This window comes from Ovis canadensis, chromosome 3 (assembly GCF_042477335.2).
Source record: "Ovis canadensis isolate MfBH-ARS-UI-01 breed Bighorn chromosome 3, ARS-UI_OviCan_v2, whole genome shotgun sequence".
Lineage (NCBI taxonomy): Eukaryota > Metazoa > Chordata > Mammalia > Artiodactyla > Bovidae > Ovis > Ovis canadensis.
Window position 1 is genome coordinate 154,947,027 of NC_091247.1, and position 24,656 is coordinate 154,971,682.

Genomic DNA, 24,656 nt, shown 5'->3' on the forward strand with positions numbered 1-24,656 from the left:
CCAATGCCATGCCCTCTTTCCTTAGGGAATTTCTTCTCTTTGGCACATTGTCCTCTCCTTTGCAGTCGTGTCTTGCATCTAAGGTTTACTGTGTGTGTGTCTTTTTTTTTTTTCAAAGGAAAGCTTTATTGAGAGTGTGGGAAGTGATTATGACCTGTAGCCAAAAACAGAAGACACATCTTCAGCTATTGCAAAGATCTGTTTCTGAGTGGGGAAAATCTGTTTCTTTATGTTCTTCCTCTCTGTTCCCTCCCTCAAAGGGATGTTGGCTGAGTGTAAAATATACATGTACTGAAAAATCCATATTTGTACAAACATGCACACCCTTACCGTAAGTGGAAAAATCCGGGCTCCCCTGATGGCTCAGCGGGTAAAGAATCCACTTGCATCTCCAAAGGCAGGAGATGCAGGAGACTTGGGTTCAATCCCTGGGTTGGGAAGATCCCCTGGAGAAGGGAATGGCAATCCACTCCAGTATTCTCGCCTGAAAAATTCCGTGGACAGAGGAGCCTGGCAGGCTACAGTCCATGGGGTTGCAAAGAGTTGGACAGAAGCGACTAAGCAAGCCCAGCCTTACCATAGACGGAGAAATCTGTTTAAATTATTTCATAATCAAAATATCAGTCCTCTCCCTTGTGTTTCAGCCATGGTCGAGAAAGGCCCTCTGCCCGTCTGAGCATTCGTCGGGATCGACCACTGTCAGTCCACTTGAACTTGGGCCAGAAAGGGTGAGCACATTTTCCTTCACTTTATTTATTGAAAGAGGAGTTGATTGCCTTACATGAAATTTGCTAACAAGATCTTTCTACTTCTGGCTTCTCTTCACAGTAGCAGGAAGACTTCTTGGTAAGAAAGAGCTCATTAATTACTTTATTGTCTGCTTTTGAAATAGAACTGGGACTGGGTAAGGCATTTTCCCTGTTCTTCAGTAATTTTCTTCTCTTTCTGTTATGTTTTTAACCATAGCCCAATAAAAGTAAATCAGTTTGAAGGGCACTTCATGAAGCTGCAGGCTGACTCCAACTATCTTCTATCCAAGGAATACGAGGTACAACTCAAATGCAATGATGTTTTAGCATCCCTGGTTCTTAGCAGAATTTCCTTTCAGCCTTCACTGTGGAATCACATCCCAGTTGGGCTCAGGAGTTAGAATGGCACTTAGGGTCTCACTGAGTGTTCTTTTATGCCTGAATCCATTCCCTGCACAATATACCACCCAGTCTCAGAAGCCAGTTTTATCTCCAGAATAACCAGCAAAGTGCTACACAGATCGGATGGTAAGAAAGAATTAACAGACTTCAAATGCAAACTGATGCTGTCAGTTATTTAACCTGGCCTTTTGCTTGCTTAGGAGATAATGTGGTTGGGTGAAAAGTGCCCAGGCTTTAGATTCAGTTCCCAGCTTTGCAATCTGTGTGACCTGGGGCAAGTGAATTATCCTTTCTGAGCCTCCTTTGTGAAATGGAGATGAGACCACCTCCTCTGGGGCTGTTGTGGGGATGACAGCCGATGCCCCTGGTTGAATAGGAGACATTCCACAAATGCAGCTAGTGTAACATATTGTTATATTATTATGTATCTCAAGGACTGTCCGATTTGCCATATTCTGTTTTACATTATCCACACGCAAACTTATTTTTGACCTAACAGGATTTAAAAGACGTGGGTCGAAACCAATCATGTGACATTGCACTCTTGCCGGAGAACAGAGGGAAAAATCGATACAACAACATATTGCCCTGTAAGTTTTGTGTTGAAATCTGTAATACCACCTTCCTCTCGCCATTTCTTTCCTTCTCTGTGATTAAAAATGGGGCTAAAGCAACATAGTATAGCTAGATATGGGAGATCTGAGGCTCTAAATGTCTTTAAAAACAAATGACTTGGACGTTACTGTACTTCTCTCCAGAGGGTAACAGCCAGCTGAAATTCTGGCTGTGAGAGAGAAACCTCTTATGCTGTTGACATTTCATCACACGGTCCTGATGCTTCTCCTTGGAGGGTTAAGAGCTATAACAGGGTTAACAGTAAGGGTCAACCTGGGTTTACTTAAAGTCTCTAGTTAGCAATTATTTCATATAGAAAGATATATATTATTCTTATTATCCTTACCCAATTGGGTGAAGCAATTGAAGGTAGCTTTTCTGAATTGTATTCGTTACAACAATGAAAAGGAAAAAAAAAAAAGCTGGCCACTCCATCAAGCAAATGTTGTTAGTGTTACAGAGGGAAGCACAGATGGGCTTAGAAGAGCATTTGGCTCATTTGCTTGTATGTTTCTGGGCCACTTGTGCAACTCTGTGTGAGCTTCACCTGCAAAATGGAGCTGAGACTGTCTCCCACGTGGGGTTGTGGTGGGGGTCAGAGCTAGCACACGTCAAATGCAAAGCGATCTGTAAACGGTAGAAAAATCACCCCATGGCTCACTGATAGATCTTTTTCAATAAACTTCTTTCCAGATGATTCCTCTCGAGTGAAGCTGTCCAACGTGGATGATGACCCGTGCTCTGACTATATCAATGCCAGCTACATCCCTGTAAGTGAACCCGGGGCCATAGCAACTGGGATGAGGCTTTGACAGGCAGTTATGCTGGAGACACCTCTCCTCCAACACACTCCCACTGTTCTCAGGTCTGGAAACATGGATGTTTTAGAAGAAAAAAACAAATGGCCATGTCTGATTGCCATAAAATGCAGGCTGTCCTAGTCAATTGCTGCTAAGACCCAGCTTTCCCAATAGCTATAGTCACATAGGATTATAATGGGCCCAGGAGGCATTTTCAAAGGTCATTTCCTCTCTGCAGCCCTTCATCAAGATTAGAGCTCCCCTAAGGAAGCTGAAGCTCCATAGCTGAGGCAGCCTAGCTAGGGAAGCTAATTCAAAGTTATTTGGATTTCTAAAAACCACAGACACAACTCAAAGGCTGTGTCACACCTCTGGGCTCAGATTCTGGCTAGCGATTCACCAGATTCCTACAGCACCTCCAGTGGAAAAAGCTTCAGGTTAGGTAGATCCCGTTTGACTGCTCCTTGCTGACTCTAGGATCTTGGGCAAGTTTTGTCAATCCTTTGGACCTTCATTTCCTTTTCCAAAAAATCTAAGAATAATATTTACCTTAAATAATCCTCCATTCATTCCATAAACACTATATGTGTGGATGCTAAGTCGCTTCACTCATGTCAGACTCTCTGTGACCCTATGGGCTGTAGCTCCTCAGGCTCCTCTGTCCATGGGATTCTCCAGACAAGAGTGCTGGAATGGGTTGCCATGGCTTCTTGCGAGTCCTGCATTGCAGGTGGATTCTTCACTGCTGAGCCACCAGGGAAGCCCTAAGCACTATATAATGAAGTGCTAACTGTAAGTTGGACATTGTGCTGTGTACAGAGAGAGGGTCCGATGGAGTCCTGACCCCAGGGAACTCTCAGCAGAGTTGGAACATCAGAAAATGACCTGGCGATGCCCTTGACGGGATAGAACAGTTCTTCACCAACATTAACGCACACCAGCATCATCTGCAGGTCTTGTTAAAATGCAGCTTCTGATTGGGGCTTCTCTGGCAGCCCAGTGGTTAAGACTCTGCATTCCATGGCAGGAGGAGTGGGTTTGATCTCTGGTTGGGGAACTAAGTTCCCACATGCCAGAAGAAAAAGAAAATGCAGCTTCTGATTCAGCAGGACTGGGGTGGAACCTGGCATTCTGAATCTCTAACAAGCTGCCTGATGATCCCCTGCTGCTGGTCTGAGGATCCCTCTCTGAGTAGCAAGAGGCTAGAGGTTGCCACAGGAGCTTCTGGGAAAATATCCTCCAGCAGAGATGAAGATAAAGGAAAGTTCAGTAGAGCAGGCAACATGCTGAGACTTGGAGGATAAATAAGGATTCGCCAGAAGACAGGCTGTGTTTGGGTCGGCGGGGTTGGGGTGGGGGTAGCAGAGGTGACAGAGCAGAGGCCCAGGGGAATACCATAGTGTTGCTAGAATGCAGGATATGTGGGCGAAAATATCCTAGAGCTATGGTTACGATTCAGTAAGATCTGTGAAAATCCTGACCCACAGCTTGTCATGGGTTTCCCTTGTAGCTCAGTTGGTAATCTGCCTGCAAGGCAGGAGACCTGGGTTCGATTCCTGTGTTGGGAAGATTCTCTGGAGAAGGAAATGGCAATTCATTCTAGTATTCTTGCCTGGGGAATCCCATGGATAGAGGAGCCTGGCAAGCTATAGTCCATGGGATCACAAAGAGTCAGACACAACTTAGCGACTAAACCACCACCAGAGCTTGTGATAGGGTAGATGCTCAATAAACAGTGGGTTCTCTTCCCTTCAGTTTCCTTCGCATTTTATCTCTTACCAACATCCCAAAGCCAAGTATCCAAAATGAGTAAAACTCTTCTTTGTTAAATAGGGCAAGAGCCTCATCAACGTCAGTTCCTCAGACAATCCACATCGTGTATACACACACATATCTGAGGGTGAAGTAGTTTCTAAATGATGGCCCAAGTCCTCCATTGCCTTTAAGAATAAACCCAACCTAATAAAAAAAGACCTTGGCTCTTCACAATAGGTCAGTGTTCCGGCCTTTGTCCTTCCTGCTCCCAAGCCTTGCCACGCGTTAGTATCTCTTTTTCAAATCAGGGACCTGGCAAAGACTTACATCTCACCTAATCTACAGAGCTAACCCCTTTGTTTAGAGTTCTGAAGAGGCCCATTGTTTGTGAGTCCCCACATTGTAAATTCATTGCAGGGCAACAACTTCAGGAGAGAATACATCGCAACTCAGGGACCTCTTCCTGGCACCAAGGATGACTTCTGGAAAATGGCGTGGGAACAGAATGTTCACAACATCGTCATGGTGACCCAGTGTGTGGAGAAGGGCCGAGTGAGTACACGGTCTTCCTGTCGTACTAACCTTGCTTCCCACCCCTTGGATGGAGTTTGACTCCCCGCCCCATAGAAATGAAACCCTGTAGGGAATTTCCTGGCTGTCCAGTGGTTAAGACCACGCCTTCCAATGTAGGAAAATCTCGGGTCAGGAAGCTAAATTCCCACATACCAAGCAGCCGAAACCCCAAAACATACAACAGAAGCGATATTGTAACAAATTCATTAAAGACTTTAAAAATGGTCCTCATCAAAAAAAAAAAAAAATCTTAAAAGAAACCCCATGAAAACCAAGTAGGGATCATACAAGAACACTGTTAGTGAATTAAAGCCACTCAGTTATAAAAAGCTCTGTAGTAAACTCAGGTGATGCTGCATTCAGATGCTGGATCCGAAGTTTCAGTCAAAGATGTTTCCACTGAACAAGTGGGATTATCAGAAGTGTCCAGGACGCAGAAGGATTACCTGGCCTCTTGCCAGCACCATCCTCTGTTGTATGGGGAGAAGAGGTATGTTGGCAGAGTCACTGGCTCTACCCCTGATTTCAGGAAGTAAGGAGTAGTGAATTTTAGGCTGTGTCTGCAGACACAAAGTAAAATAGTTATCTGATTAAATGATTTATATGGTTAAGTTAATGGTTAAAAAGAAAGATTACATGAATTGCCCAGTGTCTGTGCTTAACGATTATATATGTTCACAATACTCTTTCTCCTGTCTTCACCTGTGAATGCGATTTTAGCTAAATGTTCTGACTTTTCAAAGATCACCTGAACCATGGCATTGGATCCAGGTTGGAACAACAGAAAAACATGGACAAAAAAGGGTCAGGGAGACAGTGCCTTCATCTTCCCAGCTAGATCTTTCTTCAGAAAACAAAACAAAGCAAGAACAAACAATAAAAGAGCACAAGAAATTGTAAGACATGGTTTATGTGTCCATGAAATTGAAAGGCTGAGAAAATTCACAAAAACTGAAGCCCCAGAACATGAACCCGAAAGGGAAATGAATCTAAAGGTGGGGGATTTGCCCCTTGACAATGTCTCTCCCTCACTGGGAGCAGCAGCCCAGCTTCAGCCCTGCCCATGAGCAGGTTAAGGCAAAGCAGATGGTCAAATTGCTTTAGCAGCTGACCCTGGATTCCAACTCAGGAAGACATTTCCAGGAGGGAAAGTTCAGGTTCATGGTAGAAGTGCGTTTCCAGACTCACTTTTTTTTTTTCTGCCTGTCTTCCTCTAGGTAAAGTGTGACCATTATTGGCCAGCGGACCAAGATTCCCTCTACTATGGGGACCTCATTCTGCAGATGCTGTCGGAATCCGTGCTGCCCGAGTGGACCATCCGGGAATTTCGGATATGCAGTGTATGTTTGTTCCTTTGATGTCATTGACTAACAAAGCTGGGAAGATGAAGTGTGTGCTAAAGTTGCTTCAGTCATGTCCGACTCTGTGACCCCATGGACTGAAGCCCACCAGGTTCCTCTGTCCACGGGTATTCTCCAGGCAAGAACACTGGAGTGGGTTGCCACGCCCTCTTCCAGGAGATTTTCCCGTCCCAGGGATCGAACCCACGTCTCTTCTGTCTCCTGCACTGGCAGGTGGGTTCTTTACCACTAGCGCCGCATAGGAAGGTGAAGAAGACCTGTGAATCCCATTTCTGCTGGTTTCCTCTCCTGTAGTTTGGCTCCTAGGAATCCCTGCCCAGGCACGGTTGTCAGGTTTGAAGGTTTGCCGTGAGCCGTTCCCCTTCTTACCACTCTGCTCTTCCAGGAGGAACAGTTGGATGCACACAGACTCATCCGCCACTTCCACTACACGGTATGGCCAGACCATGGTGTCCCGGAGAGCACCCAGTCCCTGATCCAGTTTGTGAGAACTGTCAGGGACTACATCGACAGGACCCCCGGGGCCGGGCCCACTGTGGTGCACTGCAGGTACTCTTCACCCGGAGCCGGCAGTATGGCAGCCGGGTGTCTAGGCGTGGGGGAGGGGGAGGGGGGAGGGTCTGTGTGCCCAACCAGGCTGCCTGGGCCCAGCAGGTATTCTTACTCCCTCTTCCACCCACTGCTCCCCAACCTCACTCCTTTGCCGTCTCTTCACCTCCTATTTTTCTCTCTGGCTCTCCATCCTTCTCTCCCTCTTGCTTTTTCTCCTACTGTATCCAATGCAAAGCCCTTATGTGACTTCCAGGTCCCTCATCATTGGGCCCCATCTCACCCCCTCAATCCAAGTTCCCAGAAACTCATCTCCCCCTTTAGCTGGGGAGGACTGCTCATGGTCCTCCCTGCCTCCTGCCATTCTTTCTCCTTGGAGTGGCCCCGCTCTCTCCTCCACCTGTATAAACCATAACCAGCCTTTAAGATCACGGCTCTCACCTTCCCATGGAGTAGCACTGCCCCTGTGGCAACCCAATTTCACTCTTAAATTTCTGTTCTCTCTTGACTTCTTTTTTTTTTTAATTTTTATTTTTACTTTATTTTACTTTACAATATGTATTGGTTTTGCCGTACATTGACATGAATCCACCACGGGTGTACATGTGTTCCCAACTCTCTTGACTTCTCTTTGCTTCAGCCTGTACAACCATAAAATCAGCCTAACAAGCAGTCTCTCACTCTCCTTCTCCCTGGGGAGCCTAGTGTTTAGCTAATTAATGTTTGCAGAAACACTTGGACAGCCCGAACTGAACGGCACTAATAAGCAAAGAGCAGGGAATTGCTACGGTAAGAGAAATCTCATGCGCAGTTGTTTTCTCTCAATCTGCCCAGCACCCTAGGAGCCCTGCTTTTATATGTCATCGGAACCATGATGCTTTTTATAGGAATGTGAGACTTTCAAGAGTTTCCTGCCTTCTGAAAATGGCAGGCATTTTCACCCAGTAACACCGAAAACCTGTTTTTCTTTATCTTATAAATACATGCATCAAAACCCCCCAGGTTATGCCATCACTTTAGGGAACAATTTGACAATTCCTGGTGAAGCTGAAGGTGTTCATACACTATGACCCAGCAGTTCTGCTTCTAGATATCAACCCTTGAGAAATCCCACACGTGTGCATGACGATGCTCACTGCAATACAGTTTGTAATAGAGAAAAACTAAAAACAATCTCATTGTCTATCAGTAGGGAACGGTGGTTTATGACCTCTGTAAAAGAAATTATGTCTACATGAAACAAATGTAGACAAATCTCAAAAACAATATTGAGTAGAAAAGTTGACATGAGAATACATAAAACTTGCTTAGTACCATTTTAGTAAATTTTGGAAACACATTAAATGAGTATATTGTGTATAGATTTACACGAATGTAGGAAGAGTATGGAAGCATGCTTGAAAATGATACACAGCAAATCCTTGCCCTAGCTGGAATGGAAAGGTGGAGGAAGAAGGGAGGAAAGGATGGAAGTTCAGAACCCTGGGTTTTATTTCTTTGAGAGAGCACGTTGAGAGAAAGAAGTATCCTATATTCTCTAACTTGGAAGGGAAGGGAAAGGAAAGATTGTGCTAGAGTCACTGGACGTAGTCCAGAAAGTCCAGTTTAATGAAAAAGGTGGTCTTTCTTCACTCTCTTTTCTAGTGCTGGTGTGGGTAGGACTGGAACCTTTATTGCATTGGATCGAATCCTCCAGCAATTAGACTCCAAAGATTCTGTGGACATTTATGGAGCTGTGCATGACCTAAGACTTCACAGGGTTCACATGGTCCAGACCGAGGTAAGAGTTCAGCTGAAGGACACAGATCACCCTGTCTGTCTCCCTCCGCCCCCAAATGTTCAGGGCTTTAATCTGATAAAGGGAAAGAACTATGACTCATCAAGAGGAGAAAGAGAATTGAATATCAATGTTTTCTAAGACTTTCTATTTTAAAAGAAATTTCAGTGACCTTGAGGATGATGTGTATTCTTATCTTTACTGAACTAGTTGTCCATCTTCTTTAGGTGGGTAGGAAGAAAGATGAATTTTTTAAAAAAAATCAATATATGAACATGGGGGAAAACCAGCTAGTTCATCTTGAAGATCATTTTAAGATAGGCTGGTGGTTGAGCCCAAGAACTTCAGTTAGTAAAAAGGAAGCAGATTCTAATCTCTTCTCTCCTCCAGCCCATACCAGCTGCACCCGTATCTCTAGAGACACTAAAGAGTATACATTAATTGTGGAGGATAAATGCTTGTATTTATATAGTCCTTTGACATTAATTGTAGAGGATAAATGCTTCCATTTATATAGTCCTTTGACATTTACAAGGTATTTCTAAACATGTCATCTCATTAGATTTTCACACACACATACACAAAAACATAGATAAGAGAGAATTATTTTCCATTTCCAGAATAGAGAATAAGTTCAGAGGCTAAAGGACTTTGCACAGCTATGAAGTAGCTGAGCAGGGACTTAAAGCCTGTTCTAGAGAATCCCAAGTCCCAAGTCCTAATTCCCAAGTGCCCTGGCCTGCAGCCTGAGAGTCAAATCTGTGTCCCCGCACAGAACAAACCTCCCTCCCTGCATCATTGCCTTACCAGGTCCAAGTTCTCCTGCCCTCCTGTTTCCCAAGTAACTGTGCAAAATCTTCTACTTTTAAAAAAATGCCTGTGCTCAAAAAGGTGAAAAGTTCTGTGTGCTACTCTGCCCTGGCAGAGTCATGGGATGCATGAAAACTGCAGGTGGCCCCGCTCCACAGAATGGAGATGTCCCATAGCAAAGGTTCCCCTTGAGCTTTGTTGAGCCCACTGTTCCTAAAACCACTTTGACCCCCACATCCTCTTCCTGTGCAAAACATATTCATATCCTGCAGACCCTCATATTATGTAACACATTTGGGAGAACACTGTCATCATTGCCTCCTATGGGCAGTGCCCACACCCAGGATCTTCTATCCTCGCTGTCCTTTCATTATAACAATTATTGCACTACATTTTAAATATTTTATTATGTTTTTTAAAAAAATACATGAAAGTAAGGAAAATAGTATAATGAATTTCCATACCCAAACCCCAGTTTCTGCAGTCATCAGTATTCTTTATTCTTTTTCCATTCATAGCCCACACACACTGTTCCCCTACCCCATGACTTACTGCACTGTTTTAAAGGAAATCCTACTTATCACATCATTTCTTCCTTAAATACTGTGTATCTTAAAACATACATATTTAATATTATATATTATTAATAATATATATTTTATTCCATATATGTTTTACAGTTATATATATTTTTTAAGTTAAGGACTTATTCAAAAATCATGACCACAATACCATTATCATGCCTGACAGTTTTAATCATAATCCCTTAATATCATCCAATATCTAGTCAATGTTTAAATATCCCAATTAATCTCAAAAATTGCTTTTTACACTTGGTTTGCATTAGAATACAAAGCCCATACATTGCATTTAGTTGAAGCCTCTTCTAAATTTCTTTTAATCTATAATAACCTTCCCTCTGATTTGTTTCCTGTGCCATTTATTTGTTAAAGAAATCAGTTCATTTGTTCCATAGATTTTCCTACATTCTAAATGTGGCTGACTGCTTTTTCATAATGTATTCTATTTTTCATAATGTAAGGTGATATAATCCTCTATTTTTCATAATTTTTGTCAGCAGTTCATTGGATCTAGAGGCTTAATTAAGTCTCAGATCCTTTTTACCATCACATGCTTCATGGGTGGTCCTGCGTACTTCCTGTTCATCACATCAGGAGGCACTTCCTGTTTGTTTCTCTTCCCTGTACTGATGAAACTGACAATGACCATCCACTGTAACATTTCCAATCAGCCTTTGTCTTAATGATTTGGGCAGCCACTGATGACCACTGTCTAGTTCTATTCTTTCATTAAGTGTTGTAGAATTACATCACATTATATAATAATTGTTTTCCTTCAACTTTCTGTACAAGGCTACAAGTTCCTAGAGGGTAGGAACTTGTTTCCTTTGCTCTAGCCTCAATATTCTTTTAAAATCTATTAAATGAACAAATATCCTACAATCATGTTGCTAAAAAGTCAAGGTATCAATGTTCCATTACAAATTTGTTTTCATTTTCACAAACTCAAGCCATACTTACTTGTAATTTGGAGAGGAGGAGATCATCATATTATAAATAATCTTAAGAGGTGTTGGGGGAGGGGACTCAGGCTCCATAGCTATTTTTAGAGGCTTCTTGGGCCATGTATCACTTCTATACACCTGCCCAAAACTCTGGAGATGCATTTTGGCAAAGAACAGGCAACCCCACCCCACTATAAATATCACTGGCTGACATCCAGGGCAGGGGCAACATAATGTACCAAAGCTCTCCCTCTTCCTCCTTGGACATAACTCCGCTTTCACCTATCCTTTCCCCTTCCTCCTCCTAACCTCTCTGGGGGTTCTGAGGTTCTTATTCTTCAGCCTGCCTTTTCAGTGTTCAAGTTCCCAAGAGCCTCTACTCAAGGCACTACTCTTGTTTCTCCCCATCTTCATTCTTCATATCTCTTCCATTTCCATGGCTTCGGGAACCACATACCTGCTCAGATCTCCCAGATCTCATTCTCCTACCCCAGCATTCACCCAAGTACCTGCTTCATGGACAGTTCCACCAGGAAGTCTTATAGTCATTTTTTTTGAAAAACAAACAACAGAAGCACTTCTGCTGTTTCTTCTTTTAGTTTTAGGCGATGGTGTTGCCATTCATCTTGACCTTCACTTGTTTGCCCAGGCTGGGGATCTGACTGTTCCCACAGACACATTCGAGCAATCGTTAAGCCCTGTCCATTCTACTCAGCATCTTCCTCCTTGTTCTAGACTCTCTGCCCTTGCCTGGCCCTTTATCACCTCTCAGTGAGCCTTCACAGTAGCCTGCTCATGGGTCTTCTGCCCCCAGCTTCTGCTCTAACAGCTCTTTATCACCACTGTCACCAACAAAGTGCTCTGTCACTGTGTCAGCCCCCTGCATAAAAATTGTGGAAATCTCTTCATCGCTTTAAAATGATTTTCAAGTTCTTTAGAACCTGGCTCCAACTTACTTCCCCAGTTTCATGTCATAATGCCACCCACCCCCACTCTTTTAAGATTAAAATTAAGGAAGTTTTCCTTCTCTGGTCCAGAAACAGTGATTCTTTTGATCATGTAGAATAAAGATTTCAATAAGATAGAAATTTTCTCTTTCCTTTTTTCTCTATCAAACAAAATCCCAAACAATATCCAGACATTATCTGTCTTGCTTTAAGGCTCTGCTGAAGGTGGGCTCCTTCTACAGTCTCAGACACTCAGACCCAATACCGCTCACTTGGATATGAGAGTGAGGGCAGAGGGGTGCAAGCCACAGCTGAGCCCCTGTGGGTGATGATTCCAGCCAAAGAAAAAGGACATTCTGACATCCCTTGTATTTCTTTTCTGGGTCCACAGAGAGACGTCAGCACCAACTTTATTCTGCTTTATTTGGGAGACAAACGGGTGTAGGGCTTCACAAGTTTTGATCAATATATTAAAGAGCAAAGGCCTCTAAATAAAAGACATTAGACAAGGGATTTGTGAGTGTGACCCTCCTCCTTTTAGCCTAACTTGGGGCATGTTTCCTGCCTGATTCTGAGAGAGACACTCAAATGCTCTTGTTAAAGAAAAAGAGCTGATAGTCACCATCTGTCAATGTCATCTGCTTCCTGTGAGGAGGAAACGGTGGAATGTTGTGGGACTCAGTGCACATTTGGGGGATTCTCCTGGGAGTTTCCCATGACTTATGCACCCTACCTTTTAACTACATTAGACTGCTCACAGTTTCCAGAATATATGTACCCTTTTGTGTGATTTATATCATTTGGAATGTCCTATTTCTTTGCTCTAATTCTTAACAAATGTCACCTTTTCTCTCTAGCTCTATATTTTCCTCCTCCAAAAGTGAACCTGATGGCTTCTTCTCATGTATGAAGCCTTATATACAATTCTGTCTTATATTTATCACCTTACTTGTTCACATACCTGCCCCTCTGCTAAACTGTGCACTCAGAGACCGTGAAAGGCTCCAAGTACAGTCCTATAAATATTATCTCATACTACAGATATTGGTGAAATTGAATGGAACTAAGGCTTCACCAGCTTGCTGGACAGAGAGAAAAAATGAGCTTTTATGATGTGAAATTCATACATTAGACTTTGTCTACTTTTCATTAAGAATAAAGTGGGGAGCACATTAACAAACTGAAAGGTTTTAGAAGTAATCATTCTCAAAGGGGTATTCTGTTGGGAAAAGAAGAATTTATATTTAAGACAAGGCAAATTAATGAATATTAACTGGTTTCAAAGCCCAGAGTAGATCATTGTTGAAGAACTTATTAATAAGGCATAGCATACGAGAACTCATTCACAGCCAAACTCCAAGGTCCCAAACTCATTTAATATCCAACTGGAACTGAAAATGAGATTTATGCTTTGAATGGGAGGAATGAGGGAAGTGTCAGTCTCTAATGTGGTAGTTTTCAAGATGAGGAAAATGACTGCCTGTACAAACAACCGTTTTCAGGAGAGTACCCTTCTCAAGTTTTCAAGATCATAAGATACTCATAACAAGTAAGCTGAGTTTGTGAGCAGAAGTGCAGAGAATCATTATTAATATTAACACAGACATCACTTATGATTGGTTTGTTTCTCTGAAATGTTCTAATCTGATGATGATACCAGACCTACATGATGGGTTCCCTTGAGTAGATGACCATGCACCCAGGGACAGTGCCTAGTGCCAACACATAAAAATAAATACCTGTCCACTTTTAAAGGTCATTGCTGAAGACAGATTTATAGTCTCCCTTTGTGTCTCAAGCCTTGAAAATACTCTAAAACTGACCACATGGATCACCTTAAACATAGAGTCTAGGAATGTTTTTTGATATCCATCTAATTGACAGCGTCACAAAATCTAATACAAATCTTCAATGGTCAAAAGAAGTTAGCTGTAGAAGAGACCCTTGCCTCCTTGTTTTACAGATGCAGAAACTGAGATCTCTATCTAGGCCAGCTGGTGGCAGACCGAAAGCCCAGAGTCCTCGTCTGAGGAAGGAGAGCCCAAGGCTGAGCGCTAAGATTGCACATTCATTCCCTTATCGCACAGCTTGGTTGGTAGTAAGGAAAGGAGCCCAGTGCACACGTTTAGCTGCCTGTGGCTGAGCGTCTATGGTCAGGGAAGGTCTCTATGGTGTCCTTTTGGTCACGAAAACACTGACTCTTCCATATTTGTTTCTGTTGCAAAGGTAGTTTCTAAACCACAGACAAGATGCACCACGCTCCTTACCCAAAAGGTGATTTAGGGCAGTAACAACCAACCCACATCATTGTGCCCTGGTAAATGGCACGAACAGACATCCAGAGGAGACCAATTGCTTTTCCAACCTAGAAGAGTCTGATTAGGCTTCAGAGTAACACAAAATCTGTCACTTTCTCACACAAACATAATCATTGGGTTGGCCAAAAAGTTCATTTGGGTTTTTTCATAACACTTTATGGAAAACCCAAACAAACATGTTGGCCAACCCAATACGTTTTACTTGCTTTCATACAGGTTGAAATGACAATGTGCTGAATTGCTCCATGACTCTTTTTATGAAAATAATCTGATATATGACCAAATGTCATGGCTTAAAATTTGGCTGAAATCTAATTTTGTCTTGTTCTTTATAACTCACTTTATACGTTACATTTGGTTAACTTCTTGCTCAAATTCTGACCCAAGGAAACATGTCAAAGCAGATTAGAAATTTGAACTATAAGAATTCTTATCTTTTTAAACAGAACCATTATCAGCAGACTGAGAATAAAAATATTTCAAAATGTCACTCTATTTGTAAATAATTTAAGCATTTCCAACATCTAAAATGTTAAAAAAAAAAAACTGCACAAAGGAGAACACAACTTCTCCAAAGGGACAGCAAAAAAAAAAAAAAAAACAAAACCATAGTTCCCAGATAGCTAACAGGTGGGGCTATTCTCACTGCGTAAGCCTTCTTAATGAAGTTGAAAGAGGGAAGTGAAAAGCTGGCTTAAAACTCAACATTCAAAAAACAAAGATCATGGTATCTGGTCCCAACACTTCATGGCAAATAGGGAAAAAGTGGAAGCAGTGACAGATTTCATTTTCTTGGGCTCCAAAATCACTGTGAATGGTACTGCAACCACAAAATTAAGACCCTTGCTCCTTGGAAGAAAAGCTATAACAAACCTAGACAGTGTATTAAGAAACAGAGACAATATTTTGCTACCAAAAGTCCACATAGTCGAAGCTATGGTTTTTCCAATAGTCATGTATGGATGTGAGAGCTGGACCATGAAGAAGGCTGAGCACTGAAGAAAATGATGTTTTCAAATTGTGGTGCTGGAGAAGACTTTTGAGAGTCCCTTGGACAGCAAGGAGATCAAACCAGTCAATCCTAAAGGAAATCAACCCTGAATATTCATTGGAATGACTGATGCTGAACCTGAAGCTCCAAAACTTTGGTCACCTGATGCTAAGACCTGACTCATTGGAAAAGATCCTGATGCTGGGAAAGACTTAGGTCAGGAAGAGAAGGGGGCAGCAAAAGATGAGATGGTTGGATGGCATCACTGACTCAATGGACATGAGTTTGAACAAACTCCAAGAGATGGTGAAGGACAGGGAAGCCTGGCATGCTGCAGTTCAGAAGGTCACAAAGAGTTGGACATGACTTAGCAACTGAACAACAGCAAAGCCTCTATGGTTTTCTGCAGTAAGCCAACATCTTTGAGATTCTTTAATGAGTCAGACTCAGATACTGAGAACCAAGATATGCACATCTATTGTGCAACCTCTTTTTTCTCACCATACCACCCCCACCAAAAAAGAATGAAAGAGCACAGTATGCAGTGACATTATTTTCACATTCAGTAATGCAATGATTTTAGGTTTCATCTAAGAAAATTGATTTAATGAAAAAAGCACAAAGTTTGGGCTCACATACCCGGATTAAATCCTAGGATCTCATTTCTTAGCTATGTGACCTTGGAGAAGTTACTTATCTTCTCTTAGTTCTATTCATATAGATGATTATATCTACTATATGAGGTTGTCAAAATAATTAAATAATTCATATAAAATGCATAACACAGTGTTTGGCATTCATTTTGTATATTTAATAACTATTTGTGGAGGACCTACTATGGTCAGACATAGTTGTTGGCCTTCATAGGACATATTATAAATATGCATGTACCTAAAAAAGATGAATAAACACTGCCTTTCTGCCCTTTTTCATCATTCTCTTCTCTGTGGTAATAGAAAGTAGTCACTCTTCTACATACTAGAAGCCATTAGTGAAGGGTTATCATGAAATTTGCTAACCATTATAGAATCCTATTACTGTTGAGGTTTGGTGAGAGTCCCTTTTCTTTCTTTCTTTTTTATAAGTATCTTGTCATTTAAAAATTTTTTTAAACAATTTTATTGGAGTTACATTTGTTGTATTAATTTCAGGTGTACAGCAAAGTAAATCAGTTATACGTATACACATATCCACTGCTTTTTAGATTCTTTCTCATATAGGCCATTACAGAGTATTGGGAAGAGTTCCCTATGCTTAATACAGTAGGTCCTTATTAGTTATTCATTTTATACATAGTAGTGTCCCTCAACTTTCTTATGCTTGAGAATCTGCCTTCCTCTGACATGTCTTCTGCTTTATCATAGTGTCAGTATGTGTACCTACATCAGTGTGTAAGAGATGTGCTCAGAGCAAGGAAGCTACGGAGTGAACAAGAAAACCCTTTGTTTCCAATCTACGAAAATGTGAATCCAGAGTATCACAGAGGTAGGAGCTTACTGCTCTACTTTATAAGTTTATTTAGCAAAATACAGTCTATCTGGAAGTCATTAAAAACCTCAAGCTTTCCTAACACACTGATCATTTCTTCTCCCCAAAGGTTTGAGGGAAAGGCCCTCAAAAAGTGGCAACAAGGAAGAGAGCCTGAGTGGGGAGGGAACCCCCATGGTGGAGCACAGGTTTCACATGGTATCTCCTCCTAGGCTTGGGGTGCCCTCTGTTCAGGACTTGGCTTAATATATCTAAGGAATAAGGCTTACTACTAAAGAGGATGCTTTGAAATAGCAACTGGGAGTTCAAATTGTAAAATCCCATTGGAGAAGAACTTGGCCATATGTATGAAGGTCCTTATTATGTTCTTGTCACCCAGTATTTCTACTGCCACCCTAAGTACTGAAAAAGCTTTATGTGTGAAGCTTTTCATAGTTAAAGGTCTGAGTGAAAAAAACATAAATGTTCAACAGTGGAGGACTAAGCATACCGTGGTGCATTCACTGAGTAGAACACAATGCAGTCATTAAGAATGATATCTTTAAGGATATAGTATAGATTTTCTCATAAATAAGTAAGAAATGCAGAATGTTAAACAAACAAGAACAGCACATGGGGCAAAAACAAACATACAAAAGACTGGAGAGAAATATGCATGCTCAGTCACTCGGTCGTGTCCGACTCTTTGTGACCTTGTGGACTGCAGCCCACCAGGCTCCTCTGTCCATGGGATTTTTCAGGCAGAAATACTGGAGTGAGCTGCCATTTTCTCCTTGAGATTTCCCAATGCAGGGATCAAACCTATGTCTCCTGCATTGGTAGACAGATTGTTTACCACTGAGCCACCCGGGAAGCCAGAGAGAAAGAAATATATCACAGTAGTGAATAAAATTTCTCTGAGCAGTAAAATAACATCTCATTTTTCTTCCATTTTATGTTTTTTCTAAATTTTATAGAACAAGCATGTAACATGTAATTTTTAAATGAAAAATTCAGTAAAAGAAAATGTATAAACTTTGTAAGGCACTGCTTTGATCAGACAATAATTAATTGACATGTGAAGGGTCTGCTTTTTCCTACTCAGGACCATCATTAAAATCTATTTTATCACACTGGCTAATTGCAAATTTGAAGTTACATTGTAATTTATTTCCAGCTAACGAATTACCTCAAAATTTGTTAGCTGACTTGTACATTTATTATGTCATAGTTTCTATAGGTCAGGAATTTGGAGGGGGCTTAGCTGAGTGGTCTGGTCCTGGGTCTCTCATAAGTCAAGACATTGGCCAGGGCAGGGCTACAGTCATCTGAAGGTTTGACTGGGGCTGGAGTGTTCACTTCAAGATTGTTCATTCTGTGGTTGTTAGCATAAGTTTCAATTTCTTGCCACATGGACCAATGTCCACCCATAGATCTTTTTTTTCTTTTGGACAAACATTATTTCAGAGCTCTTTTATCTCCATTTCAAAATGCTCTTCAGTTTTATCTAGTTCTCTGTACCCTCTATACCCACCCACCTAGCCAATATATTAAATAGTTAATAATCTGTAAAGCACACATACATGAGAGGGCTGCTATTTAAATGAGTTCTTTGTAAATCAGATAATCCTTTATTTTGTAAATAATTACCCCCTAATTTATCAGGAGAGTAAATTAATAGGTTTTGCATGTGAGATTCTTTAAGAAGCCCAGAATAGAGGAAGCTCTGGGGGATCTTGGAGTTTCCTTGTCTTGTTTTGGCTTGTTTAAGGGTCTTTTATTAGTGTGATCTTGGGTGCGTTTAAAGGAAGCTAATTATGGTTTGGTTAGCTTCAGGCATCTGAAAGTTAGGATTCAGGTCCTAGCTCTGGAACTAGCTAGCATTCACAAGCCGGGTAACCCTGAGTGAATTTCTGTACCATTCTGGGCCTGTGGGCTCATCTGGAAAACCAGAGGATTAGACTGGAATCACTAGTCTTTTCCAGTTCTAGTAATCTACAATCCTGAATGCAGTGACCTGGTCCCCACAGGGATGGTCTCATCCTAAACCATATTGAGTTTCCGTCATTTCTGCTAGTATTTGCCATTCATCATTTTCATAAATAGAACAAACAACTATGACATACCCCGCTACAGCTTCTAATTCCAGTGTCTTTCCTTTCAGATTCAGGCTATTCAAGGCATTGAGAATGCACCCGAAGATCTCCTGGATCAAAACTATTCACTGTGTGATTTTATTTAAAAAAAAAAGAAAAACTTGCTTCATGCCCTACAGAGGTGCCAGCTATTTCTGTTGATATTATGTATAATTTATTAATCTGGAGAATTTTAAAGATTTTATGTAATTTAAAGGTAACAGATATTATTGTACATAGTTGTAATTTGTAGTTTCCTCTGTAAATATGTATTTTTCATAATGTTTAATATTAAGCTTTATATAATACTATTTTTCCACACCAAAGTGTTCATGGCTTGTTCTACCTAAACTAATTCGCCCTGTATAACAGGACAAGTGGTAAAAAGCATATGGAGGTGGTTGCAGGGGTGATCCCCTAGGCCAGTTTTGATACCTACTGGGCAGGATACAGGGCAGGGCTGGAGAGAGCAGAGAGTACAGCTGGTTTGAGGGCATTGCTGGGACCCAAAGATGATCCAAAAGCAATTAATATATGTAACAATGTAATAATATCACAATCAAAAGAAAGGGTTGAAGAGATGAGATTAAGCAGCACCAAAGCTGAAGTAGGTGTTTGTGCCTCATGTGGTTAGTGTCTCCCCTTTGTCCTGCCAAAGCTCCAAGCCAACGTGGTCAGCTTAGGGGCCACGTAACTTGCAAGGCAAGTCCAGGCTGCCGGGCTGAGGGTTCTGAGAGAGGACGACCAGAACAGAAGTGATGAATTCCTCTTATCCAGAGGCGTGCCACCTGCTGCCCTGACTGGAAACACAGTCAACATGCAAAGCACCATCCGCAGCCATGGGAGACCGTTCCACTGCATCCACAGTATGCTGTGTGTGAGCATGCATCTCACACTGGGATGTGTGTTTTGGCCGGTGGACACACACTCATCTTTGTCTCATTGCTAGGAGGCTGCACTCCTGGAAAAGTCAAAATCGCACTGGTCATACTTGGATTTCCCATTAAAAGAAGATTGTGGTGGCATATTATGCTACTGATCAAAGGGCCTAATATTAATACCTCTAGAAAAATATCCACAAACATCATATATCACTAATTTAAAAAATACTGAAACAAAAGTTCAATGGTGCCTAGTATAAAATTTCCCAGACACCTTTTTTTAGTAAATCATTGAGGTCAAAATATCAAGTAGTCACCTTCAGTTGCATTTACTATGAAAGGCACTCATACTCTGCCAAGCTGACCAATTTTGCCTATCACAAATTTCAGTGAGTCAAAAAGTGAGCATTGCCCTCTCCAAGTTCCAGTTCCAAGGGTCTTCCTGGAGAAAATTTGAAACACACCTGTATGGTATCATCATGGCTACCTGAGAGATGAGTCAGGAATGTTTGCCTTTTTCTCACTACAGATTTCTCTGTAATAAATTTAAGATTTAGAGATCCAGGTTGTTGGTCTCATAGCTTCATTTGCAGGAAGAGTATGTTTCTTTTCAAAATGTATATTTTTTGCTACAAACTGTTGAGCCCCATAAGAACTATAATGGGTGTAATTGCCATAGTAAGTGGAAAAATCATTAAATATACCTAATATAGTTGTAGTAAATTAAGGCTACACCCAAAATGGAAAAATTTCCAGGGCTTCTTGAAGTTTGTGGAAACAGGAAAAACCTTTATAAGAATGAATGGGAAGAAGATTCCAAATCTTCACAGTGTTATCACGCTCAATGCCTTGTGAAATGACAGTGTTAGGGTCTGATCCTGTTTCAGGAAACCAGATGGCTCTTCTAGAAATGAAAAGGAACAACATAAATGTAAGTGTGGCAGAGGTACTACTGGAGTGAAAATAAAGATCAGAGACATATGAGATGATATGTCCATTAGGAATAACTTTCCCTGTATTAATAAGAAAAAGCAATAAATTTTTAAAAACCAGAATTTTAAGCTAACATCACTGGGTATGAAGCACATCCAACTACATGGAAAGAAATTCGTTTTTGGCTTCTCACTCATTTAGGAAAGTTTAAATGCCTGCAACTTGCTAGGCACTGTCCTAGAAACTACACATTTCTATTCAATAAAGAGAATACATCACAGTGATAATGGTGGGATTGTTGTTACTATTTTCAATTAAACCTGAAAGAGGGTCTCATCGAGGCAGTGACATTACCTAGAAGCAGGGCAGTGGCAGCCTTCCTTGGGCCACAAACTGGCAAGTGCTGATTCTGCTTCTCTAGCAAATCTCTGAACCAAAAAGAGAAAGAAAGCAATTAATTGCACAAATCAAGAATTAAAACCATAACAAACCTACACGGCTGTCACAGTACATACCCTGGCATATCTGGGGTGGAATCAGAGTTATGGAAATGGACATGACAAGGGAAAACTGTATGTTCTTTTAGTCTAATGCAGGACAAATTTATTTCTACCCTCCACCTGTCTAATTTTAAATCTCCTTAGCAACAAATATTTCACTGTCTTCCCTCCCACCACCGTCAAAGACTAAATACATAATCTAGTTGATCTATTTATTAAATTTAGGAGGAGGGAAAAACAGGTTTCCTTGACATTCAGCTCAATTAATTAAACCCCATCATGTGTTACGTCTTGGTAAACACTCCACTTCCTGTCGTGCTGGGCATCCTGGCTGTGCACCTGTGCAGTACACTTTAATCATCAAGCCTTCAAAGTGCTTTTGAGCTATCAAATCTTGGAAGGTTCCTGTCTTGCATCTTAATAATTATTTATCCAAGTCCTTTATAATTAACTCCTTTAATCTCTACTCATTAAATCAATTTCGTATTATTCTGTCTTCTCTGGATAGCAGCCAATTTTTCAGCTCTTGAGTCAGATTTTTCTAAGGCTCCTCTCCCTTTCTGGGTCTGCACTTGTCCTAAGAAATTCAGCAGCACTTAACACTTCCAAGCCCCTCTTTTTCACTACACTTCCCCTTCTCCTTTTTGAATATGTTTGCTTTCCCAGTAGAAGGTGATTTTATTTTCTGTTCATCTTATCTCCTCATACCCATTGGTATGTCATAGTTTTTTCTGTCTCCACATTTTAGAAGAGATGATAATGATTTCACTTTTGAACACTAAAATGGCCACAGCACACAATATATTGGGGACAGTTTTATTTGGTAGAGTCTTTAATTAATTTTATTATCTCTTGGAATCCCAAAATGACATTTGAAAATAATATGAAACCACTAAGCAGATGTCCAGCAATACAAAAATAGGCTTCACCTCTTATACTTCACACTCTGCTTCTTCTAGTGTCTCAGGATCCAGGTTCTTGTATTTAAACACTTTCCCTACCTCTTGGAAGAAAATTGTTGACTATGCACTAAATTCTCATTCACTTAGGCTTCTTGGTCTCTACGGCTGGAATCCTAAATTAATAAACCTGCCAGATCTGAATAACAGCAAGTAGCAGAATCTAAGCACCAACTCTGGGGTGCTCTAGAGTTTTAGTTCACACAAATGAGCCAGACCAAATCTGACCTGATTGGGGGGGGGGGGCGGGGAAAGGTAATAAGCTGCTTGTTTGATGTAGCAGTTCAAGGATTCTCCACATTCCATTTCATTGAGGAAATCGAAGTAACTGATGACTCACGAGAGTGGCAAAAAGGATCCTCCTGGAAGTGGCTATGAGCAAGGCTTCAATGGTACCTCATTCCAATGAGACAGAGTGGAAAAGGCTGTTATCAGCCCAAATGTTCTGTTAAGGTTCAGAGTATTTTTAACCTGAGATTTCAAATCATATCAAGTATTCAAAGATTATTTCACTCAAGGGAAAATTTATAAACTATGACTGCAGAAAATGAGTGAAATAATACAAAGAAGGAAAAATATTTGAAAAGAGGGGATCTAAGCAGACATCATCAGAAAGAAGAAACAGCATTCCTTCTGTGTCCAGACTGTTTCTTGGGGATGTCATATGCTTCTATTAAGATGCATTATCCTTTGAAGGATTTGCTTGGACTATGTCAGCCAGATGATATAGCTGATTAAGCAATTGAATTGATTCATTTAGTTTTGTGAATTGACCAGGTGTTTGACGAAACTGAGTTTGGAATTCTGAACACACTACCTTAGATTCTTTTAGTGGATGGTGCCTTTGAAATGTTTGGCCATTTTAGTCAAAATGCAGGGTAACATTTAATGCAGCCATGATAATAGCAAAAATCTGTTCTGTTCTAAAAATGTTTCTAGCAATGGAAATATTTTTGACTAAAAAACTACTCTTGACTTGTAGGGAGGCTCCCTAGGAATAAATATATGCCACAAAAATAAGGCATTTTATTTTTTTAAAAGGTTGTCTATATAGATGCATTCATGACATAAGAAAATGGTTGGTGAATGCTCCTAAAATAAAGGCTTATGTAATGGAAATAAAAAGCTCTATTAACAGACCTACCAAAAATGATTTTTGTAACCTATATGCCAGTGTACATGATCTTATGTAAGATATCAAAATAAGCTGTTGAAATGGTGAATAATGTCAGACAAAAGTAATATGTTTCTTCTAGAATATTCACAAGAAAGTTTAGTTATGGCTGTTTTCTGCAGTAAGGAATTTCTTTTAAGAAAAACTATCTTCATCCTAAGAGTAAGCTTTCTGTTATGTTGGAGATGTTGTGTTTTCATAACATCTTGTGAGTGAGCAAGAAAGCCTTCCCACAGAAAGGAGCATGTGCAGTTGTGGCTTTCGGAGTGTGCCATAGAGTTGGGTGGCTTCCCCCTGCAAGCTGAAGTGAGAGTCTCCAGTGGCCTTCGTGAAATCTCCCGATTTCAACCACCCTGAACACAAGGTGCACCAAAGTTCCGACCTCAAGAGTCCTTAATCTTTAGTTTCCCAGGTAGGACCCATCAGGCTTATCAGTTCTGCAAGGATAAGAACCAAGTCTTTGATCTCTTTTATACTCCCACCTAATAGAAATTAGTACACAACTTATAGACATTCAACATATACCTTTTGAGTGGAAATTGCTCCTGGCCCAGTGCTTTGGGTATTTAGGTAGTCAGTATCTAATAATGCTAGTGTTCATGGAGGCTCATCTGGCTGTTCCTTGATTTGTGTGAAGCTTAAATAAACAAGGCAAATACATCTAGCAATTGAATATGTTATGTTCCTTAATAGAGCACTTTTTATGTTTTTTATATTATGTTTTCTTTCTCTGCAAATCTGGTCATTTAAAATGGCAGTCAATGGTTCTGTTTTTTTCTTATGATAGTACCTCTCCACATTGTTGTATTTTCTAACCAACTCTGTTTAAAGAAAGCACTTCCATAGTCTTTGTATTTAATTTATGTATTCCCTTAATATATTTTCATACTGTAACTGTGGCCAAAAACAATCTATATAGTGTCATAAACACCTTCCCACTGGTGAATAAAACTGCTATTTGTTGAAGGAAAATGTTCTGTCTTCTATTTGCCTGTGTCTCATTTATCAATTTCTGTCATCTGACTGCTCAGGAGAAAGGTCAGAAGTGACTGCTTCTAAATGAGAAAAATCTTGTAAGCCATTATCATGAAGAACTTGGTTGTTTTAACCTTTGCTCCTGTGAATTCCTAGTTGGTTACCTAGGGTATCACGAACATATAATAGACTCTCTGGTTGACTGTCTCCAACTAAATTCTTGGTTTCAGTTCTCTAATTCATTGGTTACCAAAATGTCATCTATCACCAACAGTGTCTGTGTATTCTCAGAGGCGCTGCCCCAGCTGGATCCCCTGAGCCCTTTAGAGGCACTTCACACATAAGCGGGTGGTGTGACATTTGGTTAAGAGCTGCTGTGTCTATTTCCAGAATCATTATTTTGCCTTTTTTTTTTTTTACTTTTTCATATTTCAGTTGAAAAAACTCACTGTCCTTCACA

At 40.8% G+C, this 24,656-nt stretch overlaps 1 protein-coding gene across 2 annotated transcripts in view; it reads left to right on the forward strand.

The window, feature by feature from the left end:
* Nucleotides 1-24,193, forward strand: part of PTPRB (protein tyrosine phosphatase receptor type B) — a 125,171-nt gene extending 100,978 nt beyond the window's left edge. For both annotated transcript variants that reach the window (XM_069584639.1, XM_069584640.1), the window contains 11 exons: nt 645-728; nt 829-846; nt 967-1,048; nt 1,651-1,741; nt 2,460-2,536; nt 4,739-4,873; nt 6,112-6,234; nt 6,641-6,804; nt 8,449-8,584; nt 16,537-16,657; nt 18,804-24,193. In XM_069584639.1, the coding sequence (XP_069440740.1) occupies nt 645-728; nt 829-846; nt 967-1,048; nt 1,651-1,741; nt 2,460-2,536; nt 4,739-4,873; nt 6,112-6,234; nt 6,641-6,804; nt 8,449-8,584; nt 16,537-16,657; nt 18,804-18,826 (1,054 nt within the window). In that variant the 3' untranslated portion in view covers nt 18,827-24,193. The remainder of the gene's footprint in view (nt 1-644; nt 729-828; nt 847-966; nt 1,049-1,650; nt 1,742-2,459; nt 2,537-4,738; nt 4,874-6,111; nt 6,235-6,640; nt 6,805-8,448; nt 8,585-16,536; nt 16,658-18,803) is intronic.
* Nucleotides 24,194-24,656: the final 463 nt, after the last annotated feature.